This window comes from Rhinoderma darwinii, chromosome 2 (assembly GCF_050947455.1).
Source record: "Rhinoderma darwinii isolate aRhiDar2 chromosome 2, aRhiDar2.hap1, whole genome shotgun sequence".
Taxonomy (NCBI): domain Eukaryota; kingdom Metazoa; phylum Chordata; class Amphibia; order Anura; family Rhinodermatidae; genus Rhinoderma; species Rhinoderma darwinii.
This window is the reverse complement of record NC_134688.1, coordinates 18,066,868-18,093,761: the sequence shown is the minus strand read 5'-3', so window position 1 is coordinate 18,093,761 and position 26,894 is coordinate 18,066,868. Positions and strand designations below refer to the sequence as shown.

Genomic DNA, 26,894 nt, shown 5'->3' with positions numbered 1-26,894 from the left:
ACGTATGAATGAATGCATGTGCATCTATAAGTGTTTGAGCACATTTACGTCTGTATGCATTTAGGTGCGTGTGTATTTCTTTGACGTGTCTGTGATATATCTAGCTCTGTAAGGCCTCATGCACACATCAGATTTGCAGGCTGTGCTCACATTATAAATTATAGGAGCGCGGTCCGTAAATGAAAAAAAAACAGGATATGTCCTATTTTTATTTATTTTTTGAAGAGTAAATTCTACAGCCTGGACACTCACCCGCAAATATAGGGCAAGGTGTCCATAGCCCCTAGAAATGAATGGATCAGTATTTTTATCCACAATTACGAATCCTAAATGGCAGATAAAAATTACAGTTGTGTGAATGAGGCCTAAGAATGTGTGTGTGTCTTCACGTCATCTATGTGAAAAAGTATGGGGATACCCTCAGGAGCTCTTATGACATCCCATTCTAAATCCGTAGACATTAATGTGGGGTTGGTCTTCCCTTTGTAAATAAAACATCTCCCACTCTTCCGGGAAGACTTTCTACGAGATTTTGGGGTGTCTGTGGTAAATTTTGCCCGTTCACCCAGAATATCATTTGTGAGGTCAGACACGGATGTTGGGGGAGGGGGCCTGGCTCATAATCACTGTTCTAGTTATCTCAAAAGTGTTGGATGGGGTTGAGGTCAGGACTCTGTTGTCCAGTCAAGTTTTTCCACCTAAACCCACCCCCTCCAACCAACCAGCCGTGTCTTTATGGACCTTGTGCACTGGGGCGCATTCATGGGGGGAGAACGGAAAAGGGCCAAACCTCAAATTGTTCCCACAAAGTTGGAAGCTGCAATTGTCCAAAATGTCTTGTGTGCTGAAAAATTAGGATTTCCCTTCACTGGAACAAGGAACCAACCCCTGAAAAACAGCCCCATAACATTATCCTCCTCCACCAAACTTTACAGCTGGCACAATGCAGTGAGGCGGGTAACGTTCTCCTGGCATTCACCAAACTCAGCCATTAGATGCCAGTTAGAGAAGCGTCACTCCACGGAACAAGTTTCCGCTGCTCCAGAGTCCAGTGGCGGCGGCTTAACACCCCTCCATCCGACGCTTGGCATTGCGCTTGGTGATGTAAGACTTGTACGCAACTGCTCGGCCCCCATGTCATGAAGCTTCCGGGCACATCTTTTTTACGGATGTCAATACCAGAGGAGGTTTGGGGGGGGTGGGCAGACTCGGCGACTCCACTCGGTAACTTTACCATTTCTCGGCTACTGCTGGATTTTCTTACACAATTCACTTTCACACAGTCACTTTAGGGCACAAAAATTTATTTAAAGCATAAAAATGATAGTAAAGCTCAAAAACTGTAATAATCACCAGATGTAATGCGTTCTCTCTGTGGAGGAAAAACCATTTATAAAAGTTATGTAAAGCTGCGGGTCGGCGGTGAGACGCTCGAGTCTCCGTTATGGCGCAGTAGATTCGGCCTCATCTGCTGAGAGAAAAGCAGAGTATAATATACTTCTATATACACAGCGGCCACATCGTTGGCAAAACTAAAACGTACAGATATGTGTAGCAAATAAAATTACGCACAGCACGAAGGGGAAGATACAGTCAACGCGGTCGTGTTCTTATCACCCCAAGCAAAAAACGTTGGTGAATATTCTTCTTTATTTAGACGTCACAAGCAGCAATTGGAATTTCACAAAAAACGTCAATAAAAGATTAAAAATCTAGAGAACGGCACCGTAAGGGCGCCGTCCACACACCGCAGAACTTGCGTCCAGGTTTTCCGTGTGGAAATTTTGCAGCGTTTTCGCGAGAGAAATGGACGTGCTGCAGATAAAAATTGCTGCACGTGTTTTATTCGCACACTGCGGAGAGAACGCACATAAGATTTGTTCAGATCTCGTCCACTTTGCTGCTACCGTAATACGCTGCGGAATACGGATGAAAATTGTTTACGCGGCGTGTGAACGCACCCTTAATAAATTTCACTAAGTACCTAAACTAGTCTGTCATTAAGGACAAAAAAAATGGGGGACATTTACCAATAGTATCAAAAGACGCATCAATCTACGAGTGTAAATGGCGCAAGTTTATCCGAATTTTAAAATGGTGGATGCGGAATATTACATTGGACGCACATTAGCCACACTTCTCTTCCTTACGCCACCATACACGTATGCCAATATTTCACGACCGACTTTAATACATTTGGCGCAGTTTGAAACTTTTTTCGGCACGCCCCTTCTTGTAGACTTCTAAAATTGTGCAGGTTGGTGTAAAATGCGTCAAAAATCAATAATAGTTTGGTGAAAGTCATAATGTGGCAGAATTATGGCGCATTTTGCTCCCTCTTGGGCCTCATTTATCAAAACCAACAGAAAAACTGGTCTTGTTGCCAACAGCAACCAATCAGAGCTCAGCTTTCATTTCTTGAACGGTGAAAGCAGGACTGATTGGTTGCTATAGGCAACAAGGCCAGTTTTTCTATTAGACAATTTTGATTAATGAGGCTCTCTTTAGGCCCTGTAGAGTTTTTTTTGACGCAGAAACCACGCCAAAAAAAGGCTTCCATTGATTTCAATGGGAGGCGGAGGCATTTTTTTTCCCGCGAGCAACATGACCTATCTTGAGGCGTTTTCCACCTCAAAAACCCCATTGTAATCAATGGGAGACTGGAAAAAGCGCCACAGCATTTTGACGAGTTTTTTGGTTTGTTTTTTCTTAAAAATAAATCGCTCACGGTTTTTTCCTTTGACTGTTGATAGGTAAAACTCGCCTCCCAAGAAAACGCGGTGTGCAAAAAAACAAAACTGGACATGATTTTAGAATTTTCTGCCTGCAAAAGAACTCCGTGTGAACTAGGCCTTAGATTTGGCAGCGTTTGGAAAATTTTGGCAAATTGTACAAATTTGTTCTAAGAATTTTTTTCTTTCCTTTTTTTTTTTTTTTTTTAAATGTGCTTTGTTTGGCAGAAAAATTTAATTTTTGAAAAAAAACAAGATTTTCTTGGCGAATAGTGAAATACAGCACAATTGTCTAGCAAAGAACCTTAAAACAGGTCTAGTAAGATACTTATTGAATAAGACGTGTGTACGTGGAGACCGGGACTGGCTACTATTGTATTAACACTTTCATAGCCCCATAGCTGCCAGAAACCAATCCACAGATATACCCTCATCATCATCGTTATTATCCGATATCTGCCGCAAGCGGAGACACCACCGTGCCCATGGGCTTCAAAACACACATTGCTGGAAGGAATAAAGAAGGTATTGAGGGTTCGTCCAGCAAATAAAGTGTTAAGGACAGGCACACAATGTCGTTGAGAAAGATGGTGGTCGTCTCCAGTTTACGTCTTCCAGAAAAACGGGTTCTGTGCAAGACGCCGCTGAAAGTTCTCGTACCTAAGAGGGGGGAAAAAAAAAAAAAAAGGGTAAATAACGGGGAAGCCAAACAAACACCTAAAAAATCTGCAAAATAAAAAACGAATATAGGATTTTGGGGCCACTACAGGGGGACTGCATGGCGCTTTCTACAGGGGGTCTGCGTGTGGCGCTTTCTACAGGGGGTCTGCGTGTGGCGCTTTCTACAGGGACAGTGGTGTAATGAAGGATTCTTTCATTGATTCCTATAATTGGTGTTTATAACTTGTCTATTTTACTGCTGGACTTGTAATATTATAGTATTTCTTCTCGTATTTAGTCGCTATATTAGCGTTTACTAGCGGGGGTATTTCTTTCGGTCATCAAATTGCCCACCATTGATGGAGACTTGTCCTGCTCCCTGCTCCGCTCAGGTGCTGCCAAAGCTTAGAGGGAACATTGGGGAGAGGTCCTCTTTAAAGGAGATGCTCCAGACTGCCATGATAGGGGGAGCTCCAAACTACAAGCTTAGGCCTCATGCACACGACCGTATTTTTTCACACCCGTAAATACTGGCGTAAATACGGGTCCGGTGTCACACGTATTCCACCCGTTTTGCACCAGTATTTACGAACCCGTGCTCGTAAATATGGGTCCGGTGTCACACGTATTCCACCCGTATTTACGAGCACGTTTTTGGCAGCAAAATTGCACTGCACTAATCGGCAGCCCCTTCTCTCTATCAGTGCAGGATAGAGAGAAGGGACAGCCTTTTCTGTAATAAAAGTTAAAGAAATTCATACTTACCCGGCCGTTGTCTTGGTGACGCGTCCCTCTCTTCACATCCAGCCCGACATCCCTGGATGACGCGGCAGTCCATGTGACCGCTGCAGCCTGTGATTGACCTGTGATTGGCTGCAGCGGTCACATGGCCTGAAACGTCATCCAGGACGTCGGCCCGGATGTCGAGAGGGACGCGTCACCAAGGCAACGGGCGGGAGACCGGACTGGAGAAGAAGGAAGTTGTCGGTAAGTATGAACGTCTTTTATTTTTATTTTTTACAGGATAGGGGATACATGTCTTTTGTTTATGGCAGAGCGGGGAGATACCTCCCCGCTCTGCCATAGTTTTCATTGTAGTCCCGGCGGTAGTTACGCCACTGGGCTGTGGCCTGCAGACCGGGTAGTCCCCTGACCTCGCCTCACCTCGCAACGCTCCCGTAATCACGGGTGAACACACGGAGCCACCCATGATTACGGGAGCCCCATAGACTTCTATGGGATGCCCGTGCCGTTATTACGGCATGAAATAGGGCATGTTCTATCTTTTTTAACGGCACGGGTACCTTCCCGTGAGCAAACGGGAAGGTACCCGTGGCTAACAGAAGCCTATGAGCCCGTTATTGCGGGTCGTAATAACGACCCGCAATAACGGGTGTTTTTACGGTCGTGTGCATGAGGCCTTAGGGGTAGACAAGTAGCTATCTGTCTATAGGCCAAAAAATTATATGGGATTATAAAGCTAAAACCCGCCATGTAACCTGCTGACAATATTCCCAGACCCCTCTCCTCACCATTTGAGGACAACATTGGATGGTATGAAGACTTCTGTTGGGTTGGGGGTCATCTGTGTCTGAGTCACACCAAACGATGACGCAAAATTATAGAAGTTGTCCAGCATTTTCTGGGTGAACTGTAGAGAAAAAAATAATATTTCTATTAGAAAGGAGGAAATCAAGAACTGGATATAAGAGGCAACGTCCCGCCATGTACGGAGCTCCATCAGGCCCGCGCTGGCTATTAGATACACGAGGCTTAACCCCTTCAGGACGGAGCCATTTTTGGATTTTTTTGTTTTTCACTCCCCGCCTTCCAACAGCTATAACTTTTTTATTTTTCCGTCAATAAAGCGGTGTGAGGGCTTATTTGTTCATATTGGTAACATTTAAAGTACCATATAATGTACAGGGAAACGGAAAAAAAATTGTGGGCTGAAATTGGAAAGAACTGCGATTCCTCTTGTTTTTTGGGTTTCGTTTTTACGGCTTTCATCGTGCGGTAAAAACGACAACTTAACTTTATACTGCAGCTCAATACGATTACGGTGACACCAAACTTATATAGCTTTTTTTTTTTATATTTTACTACTTTTAAAGAAATAAAAAAACGTAGTTAAAAAAAAATTAATTGTTTAGTGTCGCCACATTCTGGAAGACATCACTTTTTTTTTTTTTCATAGATTGAGAGGTGACGGCTTATTTTTTGCCGAACGAGCAGTAGTTTAGCGGTTCACCGGGTGTGTTTAATAACGCTATATTGTAATAGTTCAGTCTTTTACTGAAAAAGACTGAACTTCGTTTACTTCTTACATTACCTTAGGGGAAAAGGGAGTTTTTGAACTTTTAAGCCTAGTTTTGGCCTTAAGGCTCAGAGCCCATTTTTCAAATCTGACAGATTTCAATTTATGTGGTAATAACTTCGGAATGCTTATACCTATCCAAGCGATTCTGAGAATGTTTTCTCGTGACACATTGGGCTTTATGTTAGTGGTAAAATTTGGTCGATGTATTCAGTGTTTATTTGTACAAAATAGCAAAATTTTGAGAAAATGTTAAAAAAAATAATAATTTTTTTCTGAATTTAAATGCATCTGCTGGTAAGACAAAGGGTTATAAACACCCAAAATAGTTACTAGTCCACATTTCCCATAGGTCTACTTTATGTTGGCAGCATTCTTTGAACAAGTTGCTTTGAGGGGCCTATGTATTATAGACCCCTATCAAACACCCCATTTTAGAAACGAGACCATTCAAAGTCTTCAAAACACCATTTAGAAAGTTTATTAACCCTTTGGGTGTTTCACAGGAATTTAAAGCAAAATAGAAGTGAAATTTACAAATTTCATTTTTTGTCAGAAAATCCTTTTTGTTCAATTTTTTTTTTGTAAAACAGACGAGTTTACCAGAGAAACAACTCAATATTTATTGCCCAGGTTCTGCAGTTTTAGGAAATATCCCACATGTGGCCCTAGTGCGGTAATGGACTGAAGCACCGGCCTCACAAGCAAAGGAGCACCTAGTGGATTTTGAGGCCTCCTTTTTAATTAGGCACCATGTCCGGTTTGAAGAGGTCTTGTGGTGCCAAAACAGTGGAAACCCCCCAAAAGTGACCCTATTTGGCAAACTACACCCCTCAAGGAACTTATCGAGGGGTATAGTGGGAATTTAGATCCCACAGGTTTTTTGTTTTGTTTTCAAACTATTTTTATTAGTCATCAGGTACAATACAAAAATACAATAAGATATGAAATCATGTAGAATCACACAGATTTTTGTTCTGCATTTTGTGGAATTAGGCTGTGCAATTGAAAATCACATTATTCCCAAAAAATGTACGAGTATTTAATATGGACAAGGAATAAAAGGAGAAAAAGCCCCCCCAAAATTTGTAAAGCAATTTCTCTCGATTACGGCAATATCCCATATGTGGTCATAAACTGCTGGTTGGACACACGGCAGGGCTCAGACAGGCAGGAGCAACATTTGGCATGTAGATTTTGCTGGATTGGTTTCTGGGCACCATGTCGCATTTTCAGAGCTTCTGAGGTACCAGAACAGGGGGAAACCCCTTAAAAGTGACCTTATTTTGGAAACTAGACCCCTTGAGGAATTCATTGTAGTTTTCAAGGGGGGATTTGCAACTTTTTGATCAGTTTTTATTTTATTTTTAAGAGGCGTGGTGACTAAAAAACAGCAATTCTACTATTGTTTTTTATTAAAAAAATTTACAGCGTTCACCGTGCGCTATAAATGACATTCACTTTATTATGCGGGGCGATACCAGATGTTTATCGTTTTTTTATGTCTTATGGTGTTTGCACAATAACATACTTTTGATAAAAAAAATCATTCACTTTTTGTGTTACCTTATTCTAAGAGTCATAACTTTTTATTTTTCCATCAATAAAGCCGTGCGAGGACTTATTTTTTGCGTAATGAACTGTAGTTTCCATCAGGACCATTTTTAGGTACATGCGACTTTTTAATCTCTTTTTATTCCATTTTTTGGGAGGTGAAGTGACCAAACAATTGTGATTCTGGTACGGTTTATTATTATTTTCTTTTATGGCGTTCACCGCGCGGGATAGGTAAAAAAAAATACTTTTGTAGTTCAGGCCGTTACCAATTATGTATCGTTTGTTTATTTATTTTTTATTCATAATAAAGGACTGATCAGGGAAAAAAAGTGAATTTTTACTTTTAAAACTTTTATTTTGACACTTTTTTTTTTACTTTGTCCCACTAGGGGACTTGAGGGCAGGAGGCCCTGATCACTATTCTAATACAATGCACTACATGCGTAGTGCAGTGTATTAGAGTTGTCAGCTACTCACTGACAGCAAGCATAGTGGGTCCTGACTTAGTCAGGACCCACTAGGCTTCCGTAGATGGCATAGCTGGACGCCACTATTAGGCGTCCGGTTGCCATAGCAACCATCACTGCCCGCTATCATGTAGCGGGGCATCGATTGTAGTTTAATCCCTAAGAAGCCGCGATCGCTATTCAACGTGGCTTCTAAGGGGTTAATCAGCAGGGACACAGCGATCGGTCCCGGCTGAAGGAGCTGCGGCAACTGCTGTATGAGACAGCAGCTGTCACAGCTCCTGAATGTGTCGGGAGGACCGCCGAAATGGCCGTTCCTCCTGCGATGTACTATTCCGTCACTGAGCGCGAACGGGTTAATATATATTATTTTTTTCACTACTAAAAACGTAATGTCTTTTTAATTTTTTTTACACAGTTTATTAGCCTCCCTAGGGGACTTGAACTAGCGATCTTCAGATCGCTGGTACAATACACTGCAATACTACCGTCATCACCGCCCCCCTACATGACCGCAACATTTGAGGGGTAAACAGCCAGAAACAGCGCGATAGCTGTCCCAGGTGTCAGCCGTAAAACACAGCGGACCACCGCAGCATATGGAGCGCGCTACAAACATCACCCCCCGCACCGTAATAGCACATCCGGGTGCGCGAAGGGGTTAAAGAGGATCTGTCACTAGTTAATTTCCCTGTCTCCTAACTAATCTAATAGGCGCTACGATGAGAACTGCAAATAATAAAACGTTTTTGAAAAACAACTCACACTGGAAAGTTCTGAGCATTTTTCTAAATATGCTAATTTGGCTCTAATAGCCAAATGGGAGGTGACTTTTCACTCTGGGCGGTGTAATGTTTTCTGTCCAATCAGCATACAGCTTCTCCTCCTTCCCTGACCAGCAACACCACGTGATCATATAGTATACAGCTTCCATTCCCAACTCAACTGGTGATATCTCCGGTTGTGTCACAGCTAGAACTGCGATCCTGCTGCCATATGAAAGATTAGAATCTCCTCTTCCATATGCCAGCAGAACTGCTCTTAGGGCCTTTGTTAGGCCCAGAGCAAGTCCCTTAAAAACATCAGTCTTAGTGATCATCTAATAACCCCCCCACACACACACCCTCGTGATCTATTTATCGCTATTAATTGCAGCAACAGTAAAGTGAGATAGCCGGGATCACAGATGTCGCCAATCCCGTCCGTTGCCACTAGGTGGCAGCTGTCAAGACAAGCCACGCCCTATAGACTATCGCATGGGCACAACTGCAGCGCCCCCAAGTGTCAGATGTACAGCGCATAAATAGTATCAGCACTTTGAATATTAAACAATTGAGAAGGGTCCCAGCACATATAGGCAAAAAGTTGCAGTTGGCGGCATATTGGCAATTTGGACCTCTACAGGGAACAAGCAACAGAGGAGTCAATGTGCGAGTGCTTCATTAACATATAACAAGACGACAGCAAGAATCTGGTCAGGAATTCCTTTTTTCAAACAAGTTTTTCTAAATATCCCCGATATGCCCAACATAGTGAGTCAATCGTCCTCTACTGACCTGGGTGAAGGAGTCCACAGTTGACACAGCCGCATTGGCTACCGGGGTCTGCTGTGCCAACTGCTCCAATAGCTCCACAGAGATTCCTATCTGTGCTACCGAAGGCGTCTGCGGTAAACTCATCGCTCCAAATGGATGCTGCGTCGCTTCTCCTGCAAGCGGAACCAAAGTTATAAATGATAATTATTTCTTGGATATTGTCCAGAATTTAAGCGGAGTAAAAAAAATATGTAAAATCCTTTATTCATTAATACTGCGGCCCACCTGGATATGGCTTATTATATAGTATTTATTTCAAAACACACAGGGAGAAGTATTATAGTAGTTCTATTCTTATATATAGGGGGCAGTATTATAGTAGTTATATTCTTGTACATAGGGGGCAGTATTATAGTAGTTATATTCTTGTATATAGGGAGCAGTATTATAGTAGTTATACTCATATATAGGGGGCAGTATTATAGTAGTTATATTCTTGTATATAGGGGCAGTATTATAGTAGTTATATTCTTGTATATAGGGGATGTATTATAGTAATTATATTCTTGTATATAGGGAGCAGTATTATAGTAGTTATATTTTTGTATATAGGAGCAGTATTATAGTAGCTATATTCTTGTATATAGGAGCAGTATTATAGTAGTTATATTCTTGTACATAGGGGGCAGTATTATAGTAGTTATATTCTTGTATATAGGAGCAGTATTATAGTAGTTACATTCTTGTATATAGGGGGCAGTATTATAGTAGTTATATTCTTGTATATAGGGGCAGTATTATAGTAGTTATATTCTTGTATATAGGGGGCAGTATTATAGTAGTTATATTCTTGTATATAGGAGTAGTATTATAGTAGTTATATTCTTGTACATGGGGGCAGTATTATAGTAGTTATATTCTTGTATATAAGGGGCAGTATTATAGTAGTTATATTCTTGTATATAGGGGGGCAGTATTATAGTAGTTATATTCTTGTATATAGGGGGCAGTATTATAGTAGTTATATTATTGTACATAGGGGCAGTATTATAGTAGTTATATTATTGTACATAGGGCAGTATTATAGTTATATTCTTGTATATAGGGACAGATTTATAGTAATTATATTCTTGTACATAGGGGGCAGTATTATAGTAGTTATATTCTTGTATATAGGGGGCAGTATTATAGTAGTTATATTCTTGTATATAGGAGCAGTATTATAGTAGTTATATTATTGTATATAGGAGCAGTATTATAGTAGTTATATTCTTGTATATAGGGGGCAGTATTATAGTAGTTATATTCTTGTATATAGGAGCAGTATTATAGTAGTTATATTATTGTATATAGGAGCAGTATTATAGTAGTTATATTCTTGTATATAGGAGCAGTATTATAGTAGTTATATTATTGTACATAGGGAGCAGTATTATAGTCATTTTTATCAGTTAAAATCTGGTCAGAGCAATTGTCACTACTCTGTTGGCAGAACATAGTAAATAGTAAATAGTAAACAGTAAACATCAGTATATGGCAGCTTTGAGCACAGGATAAAGCTCCTCTCAGAGTAAAAAGAATATAAAATCTGCGATCCATTTCTGAGGCATGGTCACAGGTATATTTAGAATTAAAGTTAAAACATATTTAAACGCGCTTACTATATGCACAATTGATGTTTATAACGTGAATTGGAAATTTCCGTTTGAGAAGTGCTTTTGTGAGTGTGGTACCAGTGATTAATCGATGACACGGAGCGCTGCCACGTAAAGTCCATTCCACAGAACCACATCATTAAAAGTACTGGAACAACAAGTCTACCCGTCATGTACCTTACTTACCAGACTTCAAGCCGGAGATTTTAAATATGGCACTGGGTTTTTCGTTTGTGATGAATCCGAGTAGCTGCCAGACGGGCATGCCGCTGTGATCAGGGTAAGAGATGTACACAGAACCCCCCATTCTCTCTGGGAAGGGAATCGTTCCGAGCATGAACACAACCACGTGGTTAATGCTGTCGTAGTCAGGCAGGTTAAACACAAACTTATCCTCTGCTATTTGCTGGGCATCTGTCTGCACCTACGGAGACAAGAAAATACACTGAAGGCAACACACCCTATACTGACCTATGGATGGATAGGTGATAGATGTTAGATTGGTGGTCCTAGCCATGGTCATGGGGGTGGGGCGGTAGACCAGGGTCCCCCGTCAGACCCCCACTGATCTAACGCTTATCATAATTTATGAGTAGATAAATGTGTTTGGCTGGGATTCCCCTATAACTCCCCGTACTTGGGGCAGGTCTGCCGAGTGTTACTGTCCACTAGATCAACCACGCATTTTATTGAAAATCTGATTATTAACGCAAGATGAGGAGGGAGCAACGTGGTGTAAATGCAGCCAAGAGGTTTCCCCTTCAATACTCACAGCACAGGGACAATACAGCTTTGAGCTGAACAGTTGAGTCAGACTGGTTGCTAGGATACACTGACCACAGCTACAGACTTTTCATTGGGGTTGTCCAGCAGCATGTCCCTAGCAACCAGTCTCAAGTTACTCAGCTCTTCCGCTTAAGACAGAATTGATACCAAGCAAAGAGGAAACATATAGCAGCGAGAATCCTTAACCCCACACTGGTCTCTTACGCTAAAGCTGGATTCACACGAGCGTGTGCTTTTTGCGCACGCAAAAAACACGCCGTTTTGCCTGCGCAAAAGGCACTTAACAGATCTGTGTGTCAGCCCCGTATGATGCGCGGCTGTGTGCTTTTCGCACAGCCGCCATCATTATGACACTCCATTTTGATGTTCGTAAACAGAAAAACACGTGGTGCTTTTCTGTTGTCATTAATCCTTTTCACAGCTGTTTTGCGCAAATCATGATGGTCGGACGGAAGTGCTTCCGTGTGGCATGCGTGGTTTTCACGGACCCATTGACTTCAATGGGTGCGTGAAAAACGCAGAAAGAACGCACATGTCGTGACTTTTTCTCCGCGGACTTACACGGCGTAAAAATCACGCACATGTCTGCACGGCCCCATAGACTAATATAGGTCCCGTTCGTCTGAATAAGCCCTTAAGGTCTTAGCGCTGTATTAATCAGATTTCCATGCACACATTTAGTCAGAGAACCCGTCTAACTTATATTAAAGGGGTTTTATGATCTTATATAAATAAACCTTAAAGGGGTTTTCCATTCCCAGAAAACTGATGACTTATCCTCAGGATGGGCCATCAATATGTGATCGTTCGGGGTCCGACTCCCGGGACCCCCGCCGATCAGCTGTTTTAAATGGGGTGCATCACTCATACGAGCGCTGCTTCCCCTTCATTTCTTCCTGCTCACTGTGAATTGTCGACATGTAGCGGCGATTCATTGGTATTTCAGCCTTTTCCAATTGGAGTGAATGGGAAAAAAGGCTGTAATACTTTGAATCGCCACTAAATATGTGTCACGATTCACTGCGAGCAAGAAGGCCCCTTCAAAACAGCTGATCGGCAGGGGTTCCGGGAGTTGGACCCCGACCGATCAGCTATTGACGGCCTATAGTGAGGAAAGACCATCATTTTTTAGGAACTGGAAAACCGCTTTAAATCGCTGTATAATGAAACTTCTCCAACTTGGGGATATACATTAAGTGGACCTCACTTTTCACAACTATCCGTGAAACTTGCAACCAATCAGTGAAGCTTTTCATTTTTAAGCTGCTCTGAGAAAATTAAAGCTGCACTGTGATTGGTTGCAAGGGCAAGGAGGTTTTGGAACAATCCTTTAAATTTATAACAGAATAAATATAAGACTATGTTCACATGACGGAATCAGAGGCAGAAAAATCAGACATATTAGTTGCAGATTTCCAGTATGGCACACGCAGGCGGATTAGCCTCATTCAATGGGAGGCGGTTTGTGAGCGGATTACTGTGCGGAATTCGCATGAACAAGATCTCATGTGAATAAACCCCAACAGGCTACTTATATATGATATAAGATAAAGTGTAAATAAATGAGGCATGATTAACCCCTTAACCTATTTAGACCTTCAGGATGTCGACATTTTTTGGGGTATTTGCCTAACCGCACTTCCAGAGCTATCATTTTTATTTATTTTTCTATTGACGTTGCTTTATCATGTAAATTTTTTACTTTTGCGGGACAATTTTTGAATGGCACCATTCTGGAGTAGATATCATTTACAGCTTTTTCTCCAATTTTTTTTTTTTTAAGGGCAATTGTTAATATTTTACGATTATGAAGATCGTTTTTTCAATTTTCAGACAGTAAATGGATATTTATTTTTTTGATACTTCGAGGCTCGGTCACCACATTAGAAGTGCCCTACCTCCTAAATAAGGAGATGGGCGCTATAATGTAGGTGACAGCAGTGCTTTTTATTTCGAAAAACGATCAATTTGTACCACTTTATGAGCGATTTTTTGCTTTATGCTAATTAGTTTCTTAATACCCAAGTGGGCGTGTTTTACTTTTTGGCCAAGTGGGCGTTGTACAGAGGAGTGCATGACGCTGACCAATCAGCATCATACACTTCTATTCATTTACACTGCACTAGAGTTATAGCTATATCGCTATGTGCAGCCACATAAACACACTATAACATTACTGCAGTGTCCTGACAATGAATATACATTACCTCCAGCCTGGACGTGATGTGTATTCAGAATCCTGACCACTTCTCTGCCATTTACAGCGAGATCTCGCTGTGCTGTGCTGTGCTGTAGTCTTACACAGACGCTACAGAAGTGGTAAGGATTCTGAATACAAATCCCGTCCTGGCTGGAGGTAATGTATATTCCCTGTCAGGACACTGCATCCTTATGTAGGAGATAGGGCACTTATAATGTGGTGACAGAGCTTCTAAACCAAGTTTTTTGCAGCACCAACCCTGTGCTGTGAATGTACGGGACAGTGTTATTGCACTAGGGCCTGTTTCGGACATCTACAGCGCGATGCAGGACGAGGTTAAAGAGCGTGTCTGATGTCAATATTTAGTAGTAAGTAGCCGCGCCTGAAGCTGGGGGCTAGTGCCGTACGCCGCTAGCATTTTGCCAGAAAAGAATAGCACGCTCCAGCCACATAATATTCCCAAGTGTATTACTATTATTTATCTAGATTGTACTTGGCCAAGTCTGTCTGGTCTTGAACTCCTTTCCCGCTGTAAGTGTAAGGCGCTGGCAGCCAAGTATTAACACATCTAAACATTTTATCGTGCGGGCACAGCAGTTGTGCTCATGCCATCCCCTGTATATGGAGGAGCGCGGTTGTGATTGACAGCCGTCACCCCAAAACTACAGCCAGGATCTGAGAAAACGGAAATCCCAGCCATTTGACCCTTGTGGTGCTGCGATCAATCATAATCACAGCATCAAAAAGTGAGGGAAGCTCCTTTTGTCCCCCAATAGCGATCTTCCAGCTGGCTGTTTTTAGGGACAGCCCTGTGCCTAACACAAGTATAGCCTAAGGCCCCATGCACACAACCGTGCCTGTAATCACGGGCATGGCTGACCGTTGACAGCCACCCGTATTTGCGGCCCGTGCTACTATTTTACATGCATAGGCAATGAAAGATTGGAATTTACTCCAATAAATTCAGGGGAAAAAAAAAAGTCCCTATGAGGGACAATAAAATGTAAACGAAATTCAATAAAACAAAACGGTAAAAATATGAAGTCAAAACATAAAAACACATTAAATAAATCGCCTTATTTTTTCACAACCCATACAATGAAGCTCTGACCCCCTAGAAACCTTGCCGATCATGGGAATGAAAGGGTCGCAGATCTGATTTAGCGCTGTGGTCCCTTCTTGATTTCTCCCAGCACAGCAGCGCCCCCTGGCCACCGACTGCGCAGGATACTGCAGCAAAGCCCCATGCAAGCAAATAGAGCCAGATGCAGTTCCCTGCACAGTGGGGGTGGACAAGGGTGCTGCGCTAAATCAGTGCTGCAGCCCCTTCATTGTCAGTATTAGTGGGAGTCCCAAAGTTCAGACCACCACCGATCATAAAGTGATGCCAAATCCTAGCGATATTCCATCACTTTATAAGAAAGGAAATACACTTTAAGGCTTTGTTCACATCTGCGTTGGGGTCCCGTTCTGACGTTCCGTCAGAGCTTTCTGACAAAACGGGACCCTGAACAGACACAAACTGACACGAACGGAAACCAGAGGTTTCCGTTTCCATCACCATTGATTTCAATGGTGACTGATCCGATGCCCATGGTTTCCGTTTGTGTCTGTTGTGCACTGGACCCGTCATCTTGCCGGAAGCAATAGCATAGTCGACTAAGCTATTGCTTCCGGCAAAACGACGGGTCCGGTACACAATAGCATAGTCGACTACGCTGCTTCCGGCAAAACGACGAGCCCGGTGCACAACAGACACAAACGGAAACCATGGGCACCAGATCCGTCAGTCAAAAACAGAAAAATATGCTGCGTCCTGAAGGTAAAATATAGCCTCTAATAATGGGTTAAAACTAGCTCTCCAGACCAATCTGATCTATTGTGTTCTGTCTAGTGCAGGGCTTGAGGGGGCGGAGCATGACACCAGGATTATCTCTGGTGTTTTTAAAAACCTGTGTCATGCTCCGCCCCCTCAGGCTCTGCACTAGGCAGAACACAGTGGATCAGTTTTGCCCTTTAATACTCTTACCGGCTAAGAATAAGGCAATATATTTATCAATGAAAACCGCCTGTGTCCTTTGTAACGCTTCATCTATGTGATGTCATGTCGCCGCGTCCTCACGGGCGCCACGTGATGTCAAATAGATAAAGCGTCAGGGTGACTGACAACCTTTACAAAAGGTGAATATATTGTGATCTTCATCCCATGTCCTCGTCACTGCCCCGTAAAATAAGATCCGGCTGACATTCTAATGTGTATGGGGGGGGGTCCGAAAACATCTGGCATCGGGGAAAGCAGGACCAGGCATCTTGGATTTACACGTGACGGATCCTTCTTTACTCCCTCCCTGAGATAAGTGATGCTCAGGGAGTCTGGCAGCCGCTTATCTACCTCTCCTATTGGCAAACATGGGGGCACGGCCGATCACAGATACATATTTATGGGGGAATTCGGAAAGACAGAAGTCCAACAGCTCCAGTTTCTTATGTACATTATAGCTACATTCTATCGTGTGCCTTCAGTGTAACCAAATACGTCCCCCTTACCAAAAACGCGGTCTAAAGGCGATGGAATAGAGACCAACAGGGAAGGCAAAAGAGGCAAATGCCCATCAGGTGCCGCCGTATACAAGATGATTCTATAGCGTCTACAGGCTTGGAAACCCAGGGCGTGGCTACTACATATTATTTGGGCAATATAGTGCCAACCTGTGGCAGTATTATCTAGGCATCATAGATCAGTGTTTTTGGGCACTGTAAGGCCCCATGCACACGAACGTGTTTTTGCGTCCGCAATTCCCCCGAAAATCCACGGGAGAATTGCGGACCCATTCATTTCTATGGGCCCATAAACACTATCCGTGTTTTCACGGGTTACCGCATGTCCGCAAATCCGTGCCGCACAAACTCAGGACATGTCTTATTACGGCCCGCAAATTCGATGTGGACATGCCCATAGAAGTCAATGGGCCTGTGGAAAATGCGGGTACACCTCCGTGTGTCAACCGCAGTTTGCGGATTTGCAGAAGTGTTGCTAGGCGACAACCGGGAATGAGTTCTGTCGTCATCCTGTTTTACCAAGGCTTTTTTTTTTATCCGCATTTTGCGGATTAAATACGGATGAACTGCGGAGGACATTTCACGGAACACGGTCCTGGAATTTGCGGACCGGAAAAACACTACGGTCGTGTGCATGAGGCCTTACAGAAGCGGTTGCATCGAGAAATATTTAGGAGGCAGTTTTTTCTATTTTTCCTTGAGCAGGGGCATAACTATAGGGCGTGCGGAGGTTGCCCTGGTACCTGAGGCCCAAAATGTCTCCTTCCCCATATAGAGAGACCAGCACTATAAATGATGTGTAATATTGGGGGGCTTGGTAAAGATTCTGCATTGGGGCTTCGGGTCGCATGGAAGAAAAAAAATCATGTGTCGCTTTTCGTCGCACTCCATGGGCCTTTTTTACTACGTTTCTCCAGCACCTTTCACTTTATAATGGGGGAAAATAACTCCAGGCAATGTTTTCGAACGTGCGCCATGTCAAGGAATATGGCACGTGCCACGCTACTTTGACAGACAGCCACGGTATAAAAACCAGTGCCACGGTATTAAAAAAATGTCCGCCGGTGTTATTTCTAGGGCCTCTCCCCCGAAGGGACCAATAAGAATCAATGTAATTTGCATAATACATGTAACTACTATAACCCAGCGCTGTAGTAGAAGGATAAGTATGTGCCCCCCCATGCCTTGTGGTAACTTTTTTTGCTTTTCTACGAGAGATGGGATTTCAGCCCCTGTATTGCTAGGACTACAACTCTCACGACGTCTTGGTAGTGCCAGTGCATTCTGGGGCTTGTAGTTCCCAACCCGCACAGTCAGGGTTACAATGTATCTCCACAGTGACAGCAGCTTGTTACAATGTATCGCTGTGGGACACGTGACTCACCAGCCTCCCCGCCACCAGGCAGCCGAACATGTCTGCAGGCCGGCGCTGTCCGTAGCCTCCCGGGGCTCAGTGCGTACCAGCTCCGGGCCTCTACACCCGCACACTCCCCGCTCCTGGCCAGAAACTTCCAGAAAGCCTGGGATAAGGTGGCGTGAGAGCTCCAAAAACAATACGCGCCCATTCCCCCGCCCTTCCGAGGCGCAAGACGCCATATTGGAGACTGGAAAACTACTGAATGTGTGTCTTGTCTTCCATAAGATCAGCAGTGCGAAATGCGTGATCACATGACCCAGATAGAGTCAGCCATGTTGGAAAAGGGCAGAATTGGCTGTCAAATGTGAAAACGTAAGACCAAACAAAAGAAAATGCAGCGTCTGCTTTTATTACTGCAGGGTCAGGCCGAAGTGTCCAGAAAGTGATTGTAAGCTCTTGGGGACACAACACTTTTCATTTTTTTGTTTCTTTTCTTTTTTTAGAAGTGACCCCAGAACCTGGAGAAAATTGGAAAAATAATTATCTGTCTCCCCTAAACCCAACTCCGCGACCTCCACCTTTTGGCATAACAGTAGTCCTATGACCCCTATACTGCAAGCTGGGACCGCAAGCTGGGATTCACCCTTTCGTGTTCCATATAGATGGCGTCAGATCCTCTCGATTTCGGATGTGAGTCACAGTGTGTTTCATCAGTTCGCGCATGCGCCAAACTCACTGACAATACTTGGCGCCATTTTGGGAAAGGGCAATACCACCTCATACGTTATAAGTCCATGTTGTCCTCTCATACGTCTGCAAATGTATATGCATATATATATAGTCCAATGGTAGATGAACACAGCACTCCAATGGTTTCCAAAAAATCAGGCCATGTGCTCGTTACCTGGGGGTGAATCAATTCCCCAACATCCAAATAGAAAGAAGCATAGAACACAGCAACGGCACCAGGACTTCAGAGTAGATGAAAGCAAAAGTGGATTTATTCACCTCAGTTTAAGCAACGTTTCGGTTCAACAGGAACCTGGCTTGAGAAAGGTTCCTGTTGAACCGAAACGTTGCTTAAACTGAGGTGAATAAATCCACTTTTGCTTTCATCTACTCTGAAGTCCTGGTGCCGTTGCTGTGTTCTATGCTTCTTTCTATTTGCATATATATATAGATATGATTAGCCATATAAACAGCGATATATAGTGTATAGAACACCTCTATCATTTGAGAAGAGATTAGTAATAAATATTATGTCCCTATGAAGATGTACAGTAAATAATAAATCCAAATATCCCATAAATATAGAAATAGGGATATTGAAATATACAATCATAGTACATAAATGCAAAACAACTGCATCACCAGAAAGATGGTATTAATTTAGAGGTAAATCATGGACAAATGTAACATATGAATAAAGTATTTAGAATAGGGTACATGTAATAAAGCATAGGAGCAGTGTATATGTATATACATATAGTATATACATATAGCTTCAACCGATCCTTGAGGCAGAACTTTGAGAAAAATATCTGAAAAAAAGAAAAAGGAAATATATTAAGTATTTTTCAAAATATTCATGGTATATCTAGACCAAAATATAAATAAATAATATTTATATTTATAATATTTACTGTACATCTTCATAGGGACATAATATTTATTTCTAATCTCTTCTCAAATGATAGAGGTGTTCTATACACTATATATCGCTGTTTATATGGCTAATTATATCTATATATATATATGCATATACATTTGCAGACGTATGAGAGGACAACATGGACTTATAACGTATGAGGTGGTATTGCCCTTTCCCAAAATGGCGCCGAGTATTGTCAGTGAGTTTCGCGCATGCGCGAACTGATGAAACACACTGCGACTCATATCCGAAATCGAGAGGATCTGACGCCATCTATATGGAACACGAAAGGGTGAATAGCCCTCTTCTAAAATGGCGATTTACGCTATGAGTGGGCTATGCGCATGCGCGATATGACGCGTTGTGCGATGACTCACACCAACAGGTGATAGGATTACATAACGTTTAGATCTGCGTAGTAGAGAGTGTAAAATGCCATCAGCCGATCCAGCGAGGGTACGATGTTTTTAACTTGAATTTTAGAACATTCACCTGTCTTTGGACATTGTTCACGTTACCACACACATGTAGCCCATCCGATTGATTGGCCTTATTATAATAAACACACTATTTATATTAAACACATTCAATGTTTCACATATATTTCCCTATATATGTATTGTCATATCTATAGGGGATTCCATTGATATAATGTTATGCATATTTGATGTATCATTTTCTCACGATTTTATAATGTATATGTAATTGGCTTTGTGATTTTGTACTACATATATATATGTGTTTTGAGTGTCACACTGTTCTGCCTGAGAAAGGCTCGCACTGAGCTGAAGCGTTGCACACACGTGGAATAAAAGGATCTTTATTTTTGAATATTTTGGAGTGCTGTCTCAATTTCTTCCTATTCTGACTGAGGGGTCACTCTTGGACTGTGACCTAGGAGACGTGCACCCACTTGAGAGAAATTATTGTCCTGTGCTGCTGATTTCTCAATTGAATTCTATGGGAGTTACGGAAACAGCTGAGCGCGGCGGCTGCGGCAACTTTGGTCACCCCACAAAAAAATGATTGGTATTTGTCTACAACTTGCTGTCGTGCTACATTTTTGGAATGCAATTTGGTTGTGAGTCCCATGCGATATGGGGTTTGCGACATTCAAAAGACACCCAAGAAAATAAATCTCTGACATGTTGCGAATGAATCTCAGTCTATGCTGGAAAAGTCACCTGCAACTTGCGTTTAAAAAAAATCCAGCACATGTGGATTTGTAACGTCGAAACGCTCCCACGTTCAAGATGATTGCTTGTGATGTCACATTGTGATCTTTATGATGCGTGACCAAAATCGCCATGTAGTCCCAGCTTTAGTCCTCGCCTGGATGCAGCCACCTTGGCTTGAAATCCTCTTCCTTTTTTCATTAGGCAATAAGGATGCAGTTAAGGGGGAATCCCCACTCATAACTTCTATTAACCCCTGTTGGAGAGCTACTTTTTGCAGATCCCACCACCATCCTTTAAAGGGTAACTAAACGTTCAACAAACTTCTGAGCAGCCGTGTCAGAAGTTTTGATGGGTGGGGGTCCGAGCACTGAGACCCCCACCAATCACTAAAACAAAGCTGCAGAAGGTCTCGTGTGAGCGCTGAACCGCTTCGTTTCTCTTTGGCTTGTTCAAGAAAGCCGATGTATTGGAGTACGGGCTCGTAGACTTTGTATTGAGCCTGTACTCCGATACATCGATTTCCGGAAAAAGCCGAACGGATACGAAGCGACTGAGCGATCACACGAGCGCTTCTGCAGCTTTGTTTTAGTGATTGGTGGGGGTCTCAGTGCTCGGACCCCCACCGATCAAAACTTCTGATATGTCACTATGACTTGTCAGAAGTTTGTTGAACGTTTAGCTGCACTTTTAGCTTTAACCCTTTTCCTTCACAGCCATTTTTTGGATTTTCGGTTTAATTTTTTTCTCCCCACATTCCAAAAACCATAATTTTTTATTTTTCCGTCGATAAAGCCGTATAAGGGCTTGTTTTTTGCAGAACGAGTTGTAGATTTGCACGGCACCATTTATTGTACCATATAATGTATTGGGAAACTGAAAAAACATTCTTTGTGGGTGGAATAGAAAAGAAATAGCAATTCCTCACATTTTTGAGGGGTTTCGTTTTTAGCATATTAACTTTATTCTACCGGTCTATAGGATTATGGTGACACCAGATTTATATAGTGTTTTTAATTATCACTACTTTTACAAGGAAGAAACAAATTGTTACAAATTTAATTTGTGTTTTGTCGCCACATTGTGAGAGCCAGAACTTCTTTATTTTTCCTGCGATTGACCGGTATGAGGGCTTATTTTTTACGGGCCGAGCTGTAGTTTCTGTTGGTACCATTTTTGGTTACATGAGACTTTTTGATCACTTTTTATTTTATGGTTTGTGGGATATGAACTGACCAAAATAACATGATAGCATTTTAATGTTTTATTTTTTAGGACGTTCACCGTGCGGCATAAATGATGGTATATTGTAATAGTTCGGACTTTTACGGACATGGCGATACCAATATTGTTTATTTTTTTTACATTACTTTAACTGGTTGCCGACACAGGACGAGTATGAGCGGCGAGCACTTCGCGCATTAGGACGAGCATACTCGTCCTGTGTGACAGCCGTCCCTGCGCGCGCGATCGAGAGCGGGGCAACGGCTGTAATACACAGCCACGGCCCCGCTCTGACAGCGGAGAGGAGAGAAACATCTTCTCTCCGCTGTTAACCCTTTGAACGCCGCGATGAAAGCTGATCGCGGCGTTCAAAGAGAGGGGGCTGCACATTGATCGTGTCACAGAAAATAACTGTGACGCGATCAAAGCCCACAACTCGTATGGCCAGACAGCCCAGGGTCCAGTGAAGGACCCCAGGGCTGTCTGAACATATTTCCTGTTGTTAGGGCATACTGAGGTATGCCCTAACAACTGCCTGTGTACGATCAGTAACAGGCTAATGTACTGGCATATAGATCTATGCCAGTACATTACAGGTACAAAATAAAAATCAAAATGATAAATCCCTTTATGGGATTAAAAAAAAAAGTTAAATGAATGTAAAAAAAAAAATAATGGTTAATAAATAAATAAAAAGTAAATAAAATACACAGAAATACACATTTTTTACAATAAATCAACTTTTTAAAATATAAGTCCCAAAACATGAAATAATATAGACATATTTGGTATCGCCACGACCGTAACAGCCTGTACAACAAATGTATGACATTTATTATGATCGGTGTATGGTGTAAAAAAAATAAAATATTAAAACTGCTGCGCAACTGCTTTTTTTCTGCATTTTAATCTAATTAAAAATTTATAGAAATTCAACGATAATGTATTTGTACCAAAAAATGGTGCGTACATAAAGTACAACTCGTCCCGCAAAAAACAAAGTCTCATACAACTACGTTGTACAATAAATAAAAGCGTTATGAGCGTCGGGATGCAAAGAGGGAAATGTAAAAAAAATTGCTCTGTCCTCAAGGCCAAAATTGGCCGTGTCCTTAAGGGGTTAAAGGGAAAATGGGAAAGGGTTTCTTTTTAAACTTTTAATATAGTTAGATCGCTGGTACAATACACTGCAACATTGCAGTATATTGTCATTCTTACAGGCTCCTGTTAAGCCCTGCCAGAGGAGATGAAGAAAAGCAATCCTGGGAGCCTTCATTAGGCACATGTGCTGCCATACCAACCATCGGCACCCCGCGATCCGGTCACTGAGGGGCATTGAGCTGTCGGAGGGGGGAACCCCCTCTTGCTAACATCTTAGATGCTGCGATCATGATTGATCACAACATTAAAGGGGTTAAACTGCTCCTGGCAGTTAGTCCCAGGCGTCACCTGTAACATACAGCGGATACACGCAGCGTACGGCGCGGCTGAACCCGCTTCATACATCACCCCCCTCACCCAGGGCCGCACCGTCCATGGGGCGGCGGCGCTACTGAAACCATCCGCCGCCACCCCCTCCTGCACTATAAATGTACCTGCGCCTATAGGACAGATACAATTACATGCATAAGCACTGAATGGCGGGACACGTTCCGTGCCCCGCTATTCAGCGCCTTTCACTGACGTAAGCGGCGCGATGTAGTCTTCGCACTGCTTGCGTCGTTGTATGACAGGGCAAGGCAGCCTGCCAATCAGCGCCTTTCAACTACACAACAATTACATTTTTGCCTCAGGCAGCAAAAAAGCTAGAATCGTCCCTGCCTGGACCACGACGTGCTATTACATCATGGTGCGAGAACATGGGGCAATAATCGGGAGAACGAGCGTTCGTATGAACACTTGGTCCCAATTATTACCTGTGTAAACAGGGCAGCGATTAGCTGATGAACGAGCAGACACTTTCATTGGACCTTTTATACCCGCATAAAAATTGACGCTAGTTGGCAGCACATCTCCCTGTGTGAAAAAAGGGTATTTGCTGACAAGATGCAAATGTATGGGGACAAATAATTGTAGTAACGATCATTCCTCCCCATACTTTCAATCATTGCGCCACTTGAAATCGAGCAAACCAGCGTCAATCAACAAGCTGTAGTCGATCGGTGCTTATTAATAGGTGATAAACACGGAAAAATATCCACCCCGTGTAAAACTACCTTTAGTCCTTCACTCTTCTATCGGGGTGCAATGCAGAGAGAGATACAGGTCATAGGATTAGTACTCATTCAAAATTGAATACCTTCTATAGTCTTCTATATGTGCTCAGCAGGTATAGATTTTACCTATGTCTACATAAATATCAGACCAATCTCGGATAGCGGTAGGGACCCTCCCCACTGCTCGGACTACAATAGGGGGTCTAAGCTTTTAACCAGGATCACAGGTTTGATGCAGTGAAGTGGATCCAAAAGTATAAAGCAAATACTGATGCATCTGTCTTACGTCCACTTCTGTATTTAGCTTAAAAAACAGCCACAAACTGCACCAAAACTGTGTGTGTGATCCCGGCCTTACACCAAGCACAACCGCAGAATTAAAGGGAGCAGGAGAATACTAAAGATTTCTTGTAAATATTCAGGGTCCTGGAAATCTTGCAGAAAGATTTAAAGATGGGAATATTTTTTACCCATTTTTTTAATTTTTCGATCGTGTCCGTTTAAAGAGGATGTCCCAGTATTGAAATGTTACAGCAATATAATTCAGCATTAAGGTAAATTACAAAACTAATATATTTTTATGTTACAAAAACGCTCCAGTTGCAAGATATTCCCAATACTTGATTATAACGGCGCCCCCTGGTGTTCAATCTGTATAGTAATGTGCACATTCTCCTACTGAGCTGAATGAGGGATGACGTATATTCTCAGTTCCACTCTTCAACTGCCACCAGCCAATAAAATGTCTTCTCCGCTTGTCAGTAAAGAAGCAGCTTGTATTCAGAAACACAACTTGTAGTGTGGATGTAGACTCACACAGTAAGAAACACACAGGAGAGCCAGCAGTTTGCGGAAATGGAGAGCCTGCATACAGCACTGCTTACATACAGCGTTGAGCTCTCCCCTCTCCTGCTCATCCTCGCACTGTGTGTAAGCTGCAGGCTTCCTCTTCTTCAGTCATGCAGGGCTGGGCTCTCCCCTCTTCTTCAGTCATGCAGGGCTGGGCTCTCCCCTCTTCTTCAGTCATGCAGGGCTGGGCTCTCCCCTCTTCTTCAGTCATGCAGGGCTGGGCTCTCCCCTCTTCTTCAGTCATGCAGGGCTGGGCTCTCCCCTCTTCTTCAGTCATGCAGGGCTGGGCTCTCCCCTCTTCTTCAGTCATGCAGGGCTGGGCTCTCCCCTCTTCTTCAGTCATGCAGGGCTGGGCTCTCCCCTCTTCTTCAGTCATGCAGGGCTGGGCTCTCCCCTCTTCTTCAGTCATGCAGGGCTGGGCTCTCCCCTCTTCTTCAGTCATGCAGGGCTGGGCTCTCCCCTCTTCTTCAGTCATGCAGGGCTGGGCTCTCCCCTCTTCTTCAGTCATGCAGGGCTGGGCTCTCCCCTCTTCTTCAGTCATGTAGGGCTGGGCTCTCCCCTCTTCTTCAGTCATGTAGGGCTGGGCTCTCCCCTCTTCTTCAGTCATGTAGGGCTGGGCTCTCCCCTCTTCTTCAGTCATGCAGGGCTGGGCTCTCCCCTCTTCTTCAGTCATGCAGGGCTGGGCTCTCCCCTCTTCTTCAGTCATGCAGGGCTGGGCTCTCCCCTCTTCTTCAGTCATGCAGGGCTGGGCTCTCCCCTCTTCTTCAGTCATGCAGGGCTGGGCTCTCCCCTCTTCTTCAGTCATGCAGGGCTGGGCTCTCCCCTCTTCTTCAGTCATGCAGGGCTGGGCTCTCCCCTCTTCTTCAGTCATGCAGGGCTGGGCTCTCCCCTCTTCTTCAGTCATGCAGGGCTGGGCTCTCCCCTCTTCTTCAGTCATGCAGGGCTGGGCTCTCCCCTCTTCTTCAGTCATGCAGGGCTGGGCTCTCCCCTCTTCTTCAGTCATGCAGGGCTGGGCTCTCCCCTCTTCTTCAGTCATGCAGGGCTGGGCTCTCCCCTCTTCTTCAGTCATGTAGGGCTGGGCTCTCCCCTCTTCTTCAGTCATGTAGGGCTGGGCTCTCCCCTCTTCTTCAGTCATGTAGGGCTGGGCTCTCCCCTCCTCTTCAGTCATGTAGGGCTGGGCTCTCCCCTCTTCTTCAGTCATGTAGGGCTGGGCTCTCCCCCCTTCAGTAATGTAGGGCTGGGCTCTCCCTCTAAAGAGACATGTAATGGAGGGGGGGGGGGGGGGGGCATTTGTAAAGCATCCCCTAGAAAGGCAGAAAAATCGACCAATACAAACTATGACAGGAAAGGGGAGAAGCTGCAGAAGGAAGGACATGCTCCTGAGCTGCCAGCCTGAATATCTAGCAGAGCAATTGGAGCAATGAATGCGGAGACCTCTGGATCCACGTAAGAGACAGGGTTGGTTCTAGATTTGTTAGAAAGAGACTGTCATGCACTAGATTATGTCCGACTTTTTTTTTTATTTAATTCTGGGATGACCCCGCTAAATAATAGAAAAAAAGTTTTTCTTTAAATACCCTATACAGTACAAGTGTCTGTACTGAGTGACAAAATGTAACAGTCGGGTTTTCATTGTTAATTTCACTTTATTGTTTCTCCATTACATGACGCATGGTGATATTTACACTCAGCCTCTTGCGAGCAATAAAAAAAAAAAAAAAAGTTTCTTTTTTTGGATTTAGTCCATTTTGAATGTTACGGTCCGTAACCATCAAAACAAGAAATTCTTAAATTAACAACTACTTTAAAAAGGCTACAAACAAGATATTTACAAAAAGCGGAACATAACTGTTCCGTCTTCCCAATGAGTCTGTGTCTAACAATCATACAACCGGCATATACAGACAGTAAATACATTAAAATCCGTAAAAACATTACAGACGTTACAGAAAGC

The 26,894-nt window shown here is 43.2% G+C and overlaps 1 protein-coding gene across 1 annotated transcript; it reads right to left on the bottom strand.

Annotated features, from left to right (window-relative positions):
- Positions 1–1,287: 1,287 nt before the first annotated feature.
- HIKESHI (heat shock protein nuclear import factor hikeshi) lies at positions 1,288–18,056 on the bottom strand. The gene is made up of 5 exons (XM_075851424.1): positions 17,853–18,056; positions 11,110–11,347; positions 9,290–9,441; positions 4,925–5,043; positions 1,288–3,392 (listed from the first exon to the last, which is right to left on the bottom strand). Exons 1-5 carry the CDS (start codon positions 17,880–17,882, stop codon positions 3,338–3,340), a joined length of 594 nt encoding a protein of 197 aa, XP_075707539.1. The 5' UTR covers positions 17,883–18,056; the 3' UTR covers positions 1,288–3,337.
- Positions 18,057–26,894: the final 8,838 nt, after the last annotated feature.